Here is a 13,235-nt window from a genome sequence, read left to right as displayed (position 1 = left end):
ATATGAAACAACTTTTTATTTCATCATTCATGAGAGAGAGAGAGAGAGAGAGAGAGAGAGAGAGAGAGAGAGAGAGAGAGAGAGAGAGAATAAAGGCTCTTTGCTTTCACATACAGGATTCAGTCTCCTAGTTGGTTGTGGGAGCAACTCTGTGATCCGGGCATAACAAATAAAATATTTTGACTTTGTGCATGTGATGTATTTTAGGTCTACTAGTCTTGGGAAGTTCTCGTAATTTGTTCTAGTGGTATGTGTGCTCAGGAGAGCCTTATGGCTCGTATTCCTGTCTTCTGGAGAGCTGTTTCCAGAAGCCCCACAATGTAAATAAACAGATTCTTCTGACTCGAGTCTTCTGGAAGAGCAGTATGTGTTCCTAAGCACTAAGTCGTCTCTACAACTTTCTAGCTTCTACTTATGTCTCTGTCCTATCCTATCCTCCCTAGGTAATATTGTTGCTGTTTTAAAAGCAGCTGGTTTTTCAATCACTTTTTTATTTATTCTTTGTGTCTTTCACATCATGCCTCCCATCCCACCCCCCCCAAATAAAGTTTAAGATTAAAAAAAGGAAAAAATAAAAGGGAAAAATCTCATCACGGGAGCTGCAGTTGACACAGTGAGTCACACAGCAAACCCCTTTATCTATACATTTTTACATGCAGGACTTTATTGCAAAGACTCATTGGTCTGGCCTGGTCTCTCTTGCATCATCGATGCTCCGCCCTCTCTGGGACTCTCTCTGGACATCCTGTTGCTGCCCTGTATCATGGAGAGGACATCTTCCCCGACCTCCTCTTACTCCCATATTCCAGCAGATCACGTTGGGGTGATCCAAATGTAACCCTGATTCTGGGCTTGGATAGTTGCAGGGTTGGTCAGCCCCCGAGCTCTCCCGTCTTTGCCTCCAGGATGGGCTCTTCAGCACTGCCCTGGCTACTTCAACCCTTACAGCTTTAACCAAGGGGCAGGGCCCTTTCTCCAGCTTTCAACTCCTCAGTCATCCCTTCGGGACCAGCTCTACTGTGTTGCACAGGTGAGGAATAGGGACCACTCTCCCGAGTGCTGCCACTGAAGAGGAGCAGGGAGAGCTCTCCTGCTCTTGTGACCTAGGCCAGCTCTTCCATCAAAAGCAGTTGTTTTCAAGTTAAACACACTGGTGCATCCAAGCTTATGAGTAGTGGGGACAAAAAAATTAGTTCAAACCCAGCCTCCCCTAAACAGCAAATTAAAGTCAGCCTACATAACACCAGACCCTAGCTCCAAAAACGAACAAAATTTGTTTTCATTTCTATTACTTTAAAAACTTCAGGGAGGGCCGGGCGGTGGTGGCACACGCCTTTAATCCCAGCACTCAGGAGGCAGAGGCAGGCGGAAAACTTCAGGGAATATATATTTAGTGTCACCACTATTCACCTCGCTTTTGGAAGGTAGCATACCATATACTTTTCTTTCTACTGGATATAGGTGTTTTTTTGTGTGTTTTGTTTTTGCCTTAACAATAGATTGTAGGGGTCACTCCACAGTTGTAAATGGAAAGCTTATCTACACAATGGCTGCAATATTTCAGTGTTTTACAGTACCCTGAGCTTTCCCCTAATCCTCTATTGAGGAATCTGGGAGATGATTTCTAAGGATTTGATATTACAAATTGTGTCCTGATCAATACTCTTGCATACCATTGCAACTTTTTACCACTATACTTTTGGGATTTTTGCAAGTGGGACGGCTGGATCAAAGAGTGAACGAGCCTATGTAATCCTCCCAAATACAGTCTTCTTTATTTCTGCAGTACAGACGAGGGAAGAAACCGATATACGTGGGCTGGGAGCTGAACTTGGAGGTAATGGTCTCTAGGTCAAGAAGAGCATTCCAGGGGGCTGGGCAGAGGTTCGGTAAACCCACGTCCCTGTTCTTCCAGCCCCCTCCGCTACAAGTTCTTTCTTCTCTGAACGCCAGCCCCAGGACCTCTCACACGTCCTATTCCCTTCCCTCCCCGTCCCCATTAGTTAAATAACGAAGGGACCTTCCCGATGGAGCTCTCAATCCGGGTTCGTTAAACCAGGACCTGCGAGAGAGCTCTGCGCATGAGCAGATCCTGACTTCCGCGAAGGGTTCGGCAGACGCCCCCCCACGGGGTGGTGTGATGTCATCACAGCGCGCCGCTCCCAGGTGTCTTCAAGGTCGCTTTGCGGAGCGGGAGCGCGCCTGAGTGACCGGCCCCGGGTTCGGGCCCGCGCCGCGTCCCTTTGAGCGAGTTCGCCGGCAACATGACGGGGTACACGGCGGATGAGAAGCTGCGGCTGCAGCAGCTGCGGGAGCTGAGGAGACGATGGCTGAAGGACCAGGAGCTGAGTCCCCGGGAGCCTGTGTTGCCACCGCGCAAGATGTGGCCCCTGGAGGGATTCTGGAATAACTTTTTGCAGGACGGGGCCGTGTGGAAGAAGGTGGTGAGTTCCCACGCCCGGCTGCAGCCCGGCCACCCCTACCCGCTCCTCTCAGTCCCATCAAGGCTCCACCCTGTCCATACCCCGGAGGACCCCCAGGGACAGTCAGTCCGGGTCTCAGGTTTAGCGGAGACTGTCACCTCCCCAGAGTCCCGCCCAGGGCTCTGAGTCCAGGAGGTGTTGGCCTCGGGAGGATGATGACCCTTGTTGGGCTGTCAGGTGTACCGAGAAGTCCGCCCTTGGGTTTTAAGCACACGCTGTTCTTTCGGTTGTAGACACCTTTCCTCAGAGTAAACAGGCCAGACTTCACTAGCGTTCACGGGTTGTGGTTTTAGTATTTGAGAGCACGGGCGCGATTTGTAAGGTTGTGCTTGCAGAGACCGGCTGACTCTGCACTCAGCTGCCAGAGGGCTTGCTGATGTGATACAGCCGCAGGAATCGCCACGGAACACAGGGTTCGGTTCGGTCCGCTTTGTCCGACGCCAAAGCCCCCTTTCTGTGCCTCACTGTGTACTGTGAGCACGGTTTGCTTTTCAGCTGCATTCCTCGACCTTGCCAGGCAGAAAAACCATCCATTCTAGGACTGGTTTTTATTTTAAGGGTTCCAGATATTGTCTTTGAGTCTGTTAATCGAGTCACATCTGGGATGAGTAGTGAATACTGTGTGGGGTTTGCTTTCAGTTACTTCCAGTAATAGTGGGCTCGTGCTGTCTTCGAACCTAGTACTCTGCTGAGCTTTTGTATGCATTACTTCATTTCTTTATTCCTAAATGGTAAAACAGTTACTAATTCTCATTTTAAATGTGAGGAGAGAGAAACATTAAAAAAGGATTTTTCTTCTGGTCACTTGAAGGAATTCATGTTGAAATCCACATGTAATCTACTTTTTTACTATGCTACCAAGTATAGTGCAATGGAAATTAGCGTAAAAGGGTATCACATACTTAAGGTGGTAAAATTTCACACTAATTCAAGCAGTCTCTTCCTTGTGTATCTGCCATTACCTGTTGACGTCAGCAGACACTGGTGGCAAGTTGAAAACTTAGCTAGTGATTTAATTGTTGGATTTTGTCTTGCTTTACTTTGAATGAATTTTTTTCTTCTATAATAATTTGCTATAATACATAGAGTCTATGTATTTGTTGTCTTTCTCCTGAAACGGTGTGTTTTAGTCAAATCAGGATGCCATAGAAAAGTCCCTTTTTGTCCTTTGACTTTCCGTTTTAAAAAGGCGTGTCAGAAGAGATCTCAGTGAGTTTAGAACACCCGTATTTTAGTGAAGTCTTGCATTTTTCTTGAACATGAATGCTTTATATCTTGCAGAATGCTATTTATCCTAACCCTTGTCTAGCAGTCTTGCAGAATGCTGCTCATCCTAAGCCTTTTTTGCTCTGGAGTCTGTGGATACCCTATAGGAAGTCCCAGAGTCAGTGAAAATACTGGAGTAGGTAGGTTAGCCGCAGTCTATCAGGAAGTATATTTCATTTAGAAGTTTGTAAAGTAAGTACCACGCTGTTTCTTTGTTGGTGGTGGGATTTTTTTGTTTTGTTTTGTTTTGATTTTTGTTGCACACACAATGGAAAATGAGGTATCCCATGCTAGGCATAGTAAGTAACATATGTTGATAATCAGAGCAATTCCAGAGGCTGAGTAAGGAGGAATGCTGCGTGTTCAAGGACAGGTCTGCCTTGGCTAAAGAGAGGACCCTGTCTCAAAATAATAGTGAAAAATAAAAATGAGGGGTGGGTGAGGTTGGAGAGGTGACTTAGTCCTTGAGACCACTTGGCTCTTGCAGAGGACCCAGTTTGGTTTCCAGCACCCACATGGTGGCTCAAAGCCTGTCTTGACTCTAGTGCTAGGGGAGCCAATGCTTTCTTCTGGCTGACCTCTGAGGGCACCAGGCACACTCATGGCACACATACATACATTTATTCAGACAAAACACTAATTCACATAAAATAAATAAATCTAAAAAAATAAAAATTTAAAGAGTATATTTGTTTATTCTGTGTGTTGTGCTTTTCCCCAGCTCTTTAAGACATACCGGTCCAGTATCTTCACTGTCTCTCATATACTTGTACCTCTCTGGTTCATTCACTACTACGTCAAATACCACGTTGCGGTAAGTATGTGTTAAATGTGTGCTTCACTTTTAATACTGTACAATAATTTCCCGTGGCTGTGCTGTACTCAGGAAATAACGTGCCGTTTTAAGTTGATTTTGAAGTTATTTGAATTCTTTTGGGTAAAAAGTTTAATGGAACTTCAGGACTCTTATATACAACTAGTTTCAACACTTGCAACTCAAAAGATTACTCTTATATGCAACTAGCTTATGATTTGCAATGCATTTCCTTGTGGTAGTGTTTAATGTCAGAGGGTCTCAGCCTGGAGTCCTGAGCGGGAGGTGGGAAGATGACTTCTACCGCCTTTTTAGCACAGGCCAGGTATATCATACCATTCAAAGCGGGTTTGTCATTGTTTCATGTTCCTTTCTGGGTTTTCATAATTGTCTTTCTTTAGAATCGAGGGTGACCAGAATTAATAACTTTTTCATGGAAAGATCTTGCGTGCGTTGTCCAGAGCCACTTGCCACAAATTAAAGAGAAGGGATAGCACAGTGTGGTACGTGGTGCTGGACCAACAGTGCTGATGGCCCCGTGTCGACTGTTGGAGCTCAGATAGTGTAAAGAGGACAATGCTTGTGTTCAGGGAGAGTTGGGAGCTGAACATATCTATTTGGGGAGCCTTAGCGACAGAAGCCTGGTGTAGGATATTGGAGTGAGGGAAGAAGGAGTAAGGAACCTGAGGTGGACTGAGATGCCAGGACCCACATAAGGTGAAGAGGCTAAACATCGAAGGGTGTGGTGATGGTGGCAGATTTGTTATATGTGAGGAACTTGGTCAAGTAAGTACACTGGTAGAAAGGGGGTGTTTCCATGAAAAGGGAGGACACCTTGGGGAATGGAATTAGGATTGGAAGTATTAGGGTGAATTCGTAGTTATTACAACGTATTCATAGGTAGATGGATAAATAACCGTGAATAGAATGTGGATGTGCGCTTGTCTGCTTGTTCACTCCGTCTGCCCATTAAGGAAGCCTGGCAACAGTGCTATCCTGAAGTTACACTCTAACAGGCAGCATCTCAGTGTTGTCGGCCGTGAGACAACTCACACTGTACTGCTTGACAAAAGCAGCAAGAAGAAAGCGGCCTCCGCTTTGTGATATTCCTGCCCACGGTTCATCATCTGAACACAGTCACAAGGAGTCGTGAACAAGCCGAACTGGAGGGAATGGCCAGCAGAGCAAGACTATTGGCTTGTTACCTTCAAAAGTGTTCAGATCATGGAGGTAAAAGAATGTCAGAAGACAGCCTGAAGACTTGGGTTCTCCACTTCAACCATGTGGGCGCCAGGGATCGAACCCAGATTGTTAGGTTTGGCAGCAAGACTTTGCACTATGAGCCATCTCCCTGGCCCACATTAGGTCTTTGGCACAACAAGAATGGAGTACCCAGTATGCCCTCTTCATTGTTATAGAAAGAATATATAAAAGTAGGTATTTGACATCCAGGAATATGCATTATGCTAGAAGATGGGTAGCATTCAAAGAAGAGTGTGGAGGGAACAAGTTAGCCAATTAGAAGGAAGATAGAAAGCCAGTGGTGAGCATGGCCATAAGACCTCCGCACTGAGGAGATGACATTTTACTGATCTAATAAGCTGATACCAATCTAGGGAACGTTTCAAAATCTAGGGAGAAAACGTTATGTGTAACAAGCAGTGGAAAGTCTCTATTCTGTGTCTGTTGAAACTGTCTCATATACTGCACGCTAGCCTTGAACCCGGAACCTGATGTCACCTGATGACATCTATGAGCTTGCACACCACTGTGGGACGATGACATGATGTCTGTGAGGGAAATGTAATAAAACATTGAACACAGACCGAAGGAAGCAAAGATCTACACCAGGTAGAACAGCTGGAGGCTGTATGCAGTGAACTGATAGCCGGGCAGTGGTGGTGCACACCTTTAATTCCAGCACTCAGGAGGCAGAGGCAGGTGGATCTCTGTGAGTTCGAGCGCACCCTGGTCTACAAGAGTTAGTTCCAGGACAGGCTTCAAAGCTACAGAGAAACCCTGTCTTGAAAAACAACAAACAAACAAAAAGCAAAGCAAACTGATTTTGAAATGACATGTTTTCATGTCCTTAATAGTTCCTGGAGGGTCCATGTTGTCATGGCCTGTCTGATGTGTCAGCAGTAAGGTTAGTAGGGGCTAGTCAGGATTTGAAAACCCTTCTACAACAATAAAATGAACTAACAGTTTCTATCTCTAAGGGTCAGAGAATGGTTTCCATTTCTGTGCTGATGAGCTTGGAAACCGTGTTCACGTGCAACTCCACGGGCCTTTCTGTGTCACTGTTCATCTTACGTATCTCATCGCTGGAGAAGAACCCTGTCTTCTGGCAGGGAAGGTGTGAAACAGCCGCGAATGGCCGTTGTGTTCTGGGCAGAGTATTGCCTGGGAAGTTAGTTTGTTAGTTACATATTAAAGTGTACTTTTGTCTTAATTAAACTGCCATACCTCCGATAAAAGGTGTCCTGACAGCCTTGGAACTAACTAAAGTTGAACTCTTAAGACAATCCACTCATAGATGTAATCACATTCCTTAAGCACTTTAGACCCATTTATAAGCTTTATTTATTCAATCTTAATTTTAGGCGTTTATATGGTATATTGGTGCCCCTAAGAAGCAATGCTTTTCAGCTTCAAATCAGAAGTTTGTCCATTATACATTTTCATTATAATCCTGAGTCTCATCTGTTAGACTTAGAAATAGCCAGATTATCTTATAAACACTCTGACAGTAGAACATGGGTCAGCTCAACTTTTTCTTTTTAGTTGTCTATTTTCTACTAATTCTTTGACAGTTTCATACTACAAAGTGGTTTATATTCACCTCTTTCCCAACACTTCCCACACCCACTTCCCTTCCCTACTCACCTTTAGTTACATTTTAAAGATTTATTTTCCATGTGTGTGTGCTTGTGCGTGCATGTGTGTGTGTCTGTGTGTATCTCTGCGTGGTGTGTACACGTGAGTATGGGAGCGTGGAAGCCAGAGGAGTCAGATCTCCCTGGAACTGGAGTTATAGGCAACTGTGAGCCAAGCATTGTGGGTGCTGGGAACTGAACTCTGGTCCTCTGCAACAGCAGTATGCAGTCTTCACATCTAAGCCTATCTCCAGCCCTATCCCAACTTTTACAAGTTGGCATTTACCTATGTAGACTAAGTGTGGTTTCCTTTATCATCTCTAAGGTCGAGTTGTCTTAGGATTGAAAAGACATTTGTCCTCTAGGAGAAGCATATTTCATAAGCTACAATATTAGGTTGACAAAAAGAGACATTAATATGATTTCTTTTTTTAGGAATTCATGCTTTCTTAGCCACTAGTGAACATATTTCGCCATTATTGTTTGGTGGGGTCTGGGACTACTTACCTTTTATTCTTTCTCCTGGTTTGTACAGATAAATCCTGCAGCTTCATTGTAATAACACTTATTTCAGAACTGATTTCTACATCTCTCTGAAGACATTTAATATCTTCTTGACTTTGGCCACAGTTCTTTTTAGAATAAAAATTTTAAGTATGTATTGTTAATGTGTGGGTGGGGGTACAGCTGTCCTATATGTTTGTGGAGATAAAGAACAACTTTGTGAAGTTGGTTTTCTCCTTTTATCTTCATGTGGGTTCTAGAGATGGAACTCGGGTTGCCAGGCCTGTGCTATTTACCTGGAATCACCTCTCTGACCCTGGCCACAGTTAATATAATAAAGACATTTTATTTTCTTTGTATCATAGTCTGCGTTTCTCTCACAGTCTTTGTCCACTTGTCTTATATCAAGCTAATAATCTTTTAAATATTTTGGTATGGTGTCTTGTGCAGACAGACATACACGCTTTATGAACTTACTTGTTCTGCATTTATATATTAAGCACCTCTTATATGCAAAGCGCTGTAAATAGGGGTTATAGCCGTATACACAGCAGATTGTATCCGTGCTCATGAAATGCTTATTCTAGTCTTGGATACTGGCAGTAAGCACACGACTAAGAGGCATGTATGGTTATACGAGGTGATCAGTTCTCCAGAAGAGGAATAAAGACAGGAAGCTGCTGTTTTAATTGGTCTTTTCTCTGAAAGTAACACTAAAGGGACCTCACTGGAAGGAGGTGGGGACAGGCAGATAGCCAGGAGTGCGTTTCAGGTAAAGGAAGCCTGGGACACAGCAGGCTTTATCCATGTGCACAGTAGCTTGGGAGCCATTGTGACTAAGGTGCACTGGGGGGGGGGGGGTGCTAGTTAGCCAGGGGTGAGGTCTTGGAGGGTTTAGAGATCACAGCAAGTACTCCATCTTCTTTTCTAAGGATTATGAAACTTTGAGCTAAGATGCGATCCAGGTTGAAAGGATCATTCTGGCTGTGTTGTTGGGTGTTAGTAGAAGACAGGTGGCCAGTAGGTGCCGTTGGAGCAGTCCTGGCAAAAACTTCAAGAAGCATGGGCAAGGGAGGTCCTGTTAGCTGGGGAGAATCACTTGGATGCAAGGTATATTTTCAAGGTGGTTCCAGCAGGATCTGCTGGAGAGTTAAGGCTTTTGACTTTTAGCACTGAGGGAATACAGGTGCCATTAGCCAAGACAGGGAACGCGAGGAACAGCAATTGTGGAGGGAGGGAAAATTCAGTTGTGGGTGTGACGAACTTTGAGATGCCTAGTGACATAAGCAGAGATGTTGAATTACTATTAACAGTAATGTGGGCCAGAATTCTAGGGCAATTTGGAGCTTAAGTAAAAATTTAGGATAAGATCTAACATATTTTTCAGAAGAAATTCTAACACTCTAATTTACACAGAATTGTTTTTATTGCAGGCAAAACCATATGGCATCGTTGACACGAAGCCCAAGATATTCCCAGTAAGTCTCAAAACTCCAGTTTTTCACTTGTACATTATCCCCTCCCATTCTACACATGATTGCCAGGTTCATCGGGATAAAATGAGCCTTTCTTACTGTCAGCTTAAGTGTGTTTGTGCATTATTGGAGGGGGGAAAAGGATAGTATGAAGTAGCAACTGAATTTGGAAATGAGGAGTGGACACTATTTCTTTTTTCTAATTGTTATTTATTGAGCTCTACATTTTTCTCTGCTCCCCTCCCTGTCTCTCCCCTCCCCCTTCAATCCTCCCCCAAGGTCCCCATGCTCCCAATTTACTCAGGAGATCTTGTCTTTTTCTACTTTCCATGTAGATTAGATCTATGTAAGTCTCTCTTAGGGTCCTCATTGTTGTCTAAGTTCTCTGGGATTGTGGTTTGTAGGCTGGTTTTCTTTGCTTTATGTTTAAAAACCACCTATGAGTGAGTACATGTGATAATTGTCTTTCTGTGTCTGGGTTACGTCTCTCAAAATAATGTTTTCTAGCTCCATCCAGTTTTCTGCAAAATTCAAGTTGTCGTTATTTTTTTCTGCTGTGTAGTACTCCATTGTGTAAATGTACCACATTTTCCCTATCCATTCTTCAATCAAGGGGCATTTAGGTTGTTTCCAGTTTCTGGCTATGACAAACAAAGCTGCTATGAACATAGTCAAGCACATGTCCTTGGTGGCACGATTGAGCATCCTTTGGCTATATATCCAAAAGTGGTATTACTGGGTCTTGAGGAAGGTTGTTTCCTAATTTTCTGAGAAATCGCCACACTGAAATCCAGAGGGGCTGTACCAGCTTGCATTCCCACCAGCAATGCAGAAGTGTTCTCTTTTCCTCACAACTTCTCCAGCATAAGTTGTCATCAGTGTTTTTTATCTTGGCCATTCTTACAGGTGTAAGATGGAATCTCAGAGTTGTTTTGATTTGCATTTCTCTGATGACTAAGGATGTCGAACATTTTCTTAAGGGGAAACTATTTCTTATTTATTTATTTATTTATTTTAAGATTTATTTATTTATTAAGGATTTCTGCCTCCTCCCTGCCACTGCCTCCCATTTCCCTCCCCCTCCCCCCATCAAGTCTCAAGGTCCAAATTAGGAGCAGAAGGAGAGGGAGCAGGAGCAAGGAACTTAGGACCGCGAGGGGTGCACCCACACACTGAGACAATGGGGATGTTCTGTCCCGAATTCACCAAGGCCAGCTGGCCTGGGTCTGAAAAAGCACGGGATAAAACCGGACTTGCTGATTGTAGGGAAACTATTTCTTAACCTTGTTTTATGACCTTGACTGCTCTAGAGCTGAAGGAACCCCCACCCCACCCCCATCCCCAGCTTTTCAATGGGTAAAGGACTACAACAGAAGCCAGAAGCGGTACCTTTTGTTAATTCAAATTTAAATTAAATTGGGTGTGTTGGGTCACACCTTTAACCCCAGAACTCCTCTGCTGTGGCAGGAGGATGTCTGAGTTGGAAGCCAGCTTGGCCTACATAGTGTTTCAGGACAGCCAGGGCTATATAATGAGTTCCTATCTCAAAAACAAAGATTTAGTATTTTGACATAAAGTCCTAAATCTTGTAATGATAAGTAGTATTTTCTTGATTGTGGCAATGGTTTCATAGGTATATCCACACTTAAGTTATATTATACAGTTTAAACATGCACTTTATTCTGTCTATGGTGCTTTAATTTTTAGGTCCTCATAGAAACTATATATATATATATTTATATTTATATATATATATATTTATATATTATATATTATCAGTTGGTTGTTGGAGAGGCTGTTGTTTACTATGCTAAAATATAGTGTCTGTCTCTGCTTACATGTAATGAGTGAACCGCCATAACTGTAAATCCAGAAACTTCCATTAAGTAGCTATGTGACAGTGGTCTGTTATCAGTGCAGCATGAGACTGTTAGAGAGAGGCATCAGAATTGGCTCACTGTCCCTATCGGGACTCTGCTTCAGGAAACTTCTGTTATTTACGGACATGTAATGGATGTGTGTCAGACCCCAGGTATACTCAAAATAGGACGTTCACTTACTGGTTTTGTCAGTTGACTAATTAGTATTTATTCTTGCTTGCCTGGTTATTTATCTAATTGTGTGTTTATTTTGCCATTCATGTACAAAGGCTAAGACCCGGCCCTGTTCTAAAGACCTTATCAGGGGATTTGTTGAGTTTCTTTTCCTTTTTTGCTATAGTGGTTCTTTCCTGTTTCCATGTTGTTGACCACTTCCAGAATCTTCCCTTTTGAGAAACTACAGAATGGCCATCTAATTTAGACTAGAATAAGCTATGATAGTGATAGCTATGTTCTGGCTTTCCCTCTCCTGAGGTGACAGACTAGTGTCGGTTAGGCTGTCCTCTCCGGTCTGTTTTCCCTCTCCTGAGGTGACAGACTAGTGTCGGTTAGGCTGTCCTCTCCGGTCTGTTTTCCCTCTCCTGAGGTGATAGACTAGTGTTGGTTAGGCTGTCCTCTCCGGTCTGTCTTTTCTCAGTCCTTATTAAGATGAATGCCAGAGTATAATAGCTTTTCCATATAGTGTTTGAGCATGGAGCAGAGTACAGTGAGCACCTATCCAGGCTTAATCTCTTTCTGAAAACTGGAGGTGGAGGCTGAAAGTAGATGGAAGGAATAAGGTACTAAATCTTATAATGCTGTGTGTTATTATCTGGATCTCACAGGTGTACCCATACTTCAAAATTGTGTTATACAGTTTAAATATGTACTTTATTATGTCTATAACTTTATTTTTTAAGTTCTAATGTAATAATTTCATTAATTTTGTAGCTTTATATATATATCAGTATAGGTGAAAATATAGCATCCAAATTGAAATATTTTTAATTATTTATTTTTATTTTTATGTACATTGATGTTTTTCCTGTATGTCTGTATGAAGGTACCAGGTCCCCTGGATCAGGAGTCACAGGCATGTGAGCTGCTATGTAGGTGCTGGGAATTGAACCTGGGTCCTCTGGAAGAGCAGCAGTGCTCTTAACCACTGGCTGGAGCCATCTCTTGGGCCCCCAAATTGAAATGTTTTAAGTAAAATGGAAAATAAATTTTTGTTTGTTTGGTTGGTTGGTTTATTGAGATAGGGTCCCTATAGATAGTCTTGTCTGTTCTGGAACTTGCTGTGTAGACCAGCCTGGCTTCATACAGAGATCTACCTACCTCTGCCTCTAGAGTGCTGGGATTAAAGGTGTGTACGACCATGCTTGGCTTAATTTTGAGTTAATGAACGGTAAAATATGTTTATAGTCATTTGTTGTATTAAGCAAATGTTGAAATATTTCACAACAAAATGTATATTTAATGAAAAAATTTATATTAAGCATTTACTTGTTTTTCCTAGGGTGATACAATTCTGGAGACTGGAGAAGTAATTCCACCAATGAAACATTTTCCTGATCAACATCATTAAAGAGCACATAAAAACTTAAAAGACTTGTGTAATAGCAAAAGTCTTTTCATATAGTGCTGTATTTACTGAATCTGTTTCCTGGAAAAGTAACTAATAAAGCTTATTCTCAGAGTGTTGTTATTTTCTTTCCAAAGTCGTCTGATTTGAGACTAACAGTAAAAAGGCAAATACTAAACAGAGCCATCAGCTATTTTTTTTCCTATTTGATAAACAGGATGCAAAATACGTTTTAGTCACAATAGATTTGTTATGTACTGATTTGGCAAGAGGATATGTAGTGATATATTTCATTTGTATTTTAATAAATAAAGCTTGCCTGAAGATCAGTGAGTAAAATAAGTCACACTGATCAGCCTTCCAGACCAGGCAT

The 13,235-nt window shown here is 42.7% G+C and overlaps 1 protein-coding gene across 1 annotated transcript; it reads left to right on the top strand.

Moving 5' to 3' along the window:
* The first annotated feature begins 2,164 nt into the window (after positions 1–2,164).
* On the top strand, positions 2,165–12,977 carry Ndufb6 (NADH:ubiquinone oxidoreductase subunit B6). Its single transcript, XM_005361983.3, has 4 exons — positions 2,165–2,444; positions 4,471–4,563; positions 9,377–9,421; positions 12,797–12,977. The coding sequence occupies exons 1-4, from the start codon at positions 2,265–2,267 to the stop codon at positions 12,863–12,865; spliced, it is 387 nt and encodes a 128-aa protein (XP_005362040.1). The 5' UTR covers positions 2,165–2,264; the 3' UTR covers positions 12,866–12,977.
* Positions 12,978–13,235: the final 258 nt, after the last annotated feature.

This window comes from Microtus ochrogaster, linkage group LG5 (genome assembly GCF_000317375.1).
Source record: "Microtus ochrogaster isolate Prairie Vole_2 linkage group LG5, MicOch1.0, whole genome shotgun sequence".
Classification (NCBI taxonomy): Eukaryota; Metazoa; Chordata; class Mammalia; order Rodentia; family Cricetidae; genus Microtus; species Microtus ochrogaster.
Note: the sequence above shows the minus strand (reverse complement) of the source record. Positions and strands in the feature narration are given on the sequence as shown.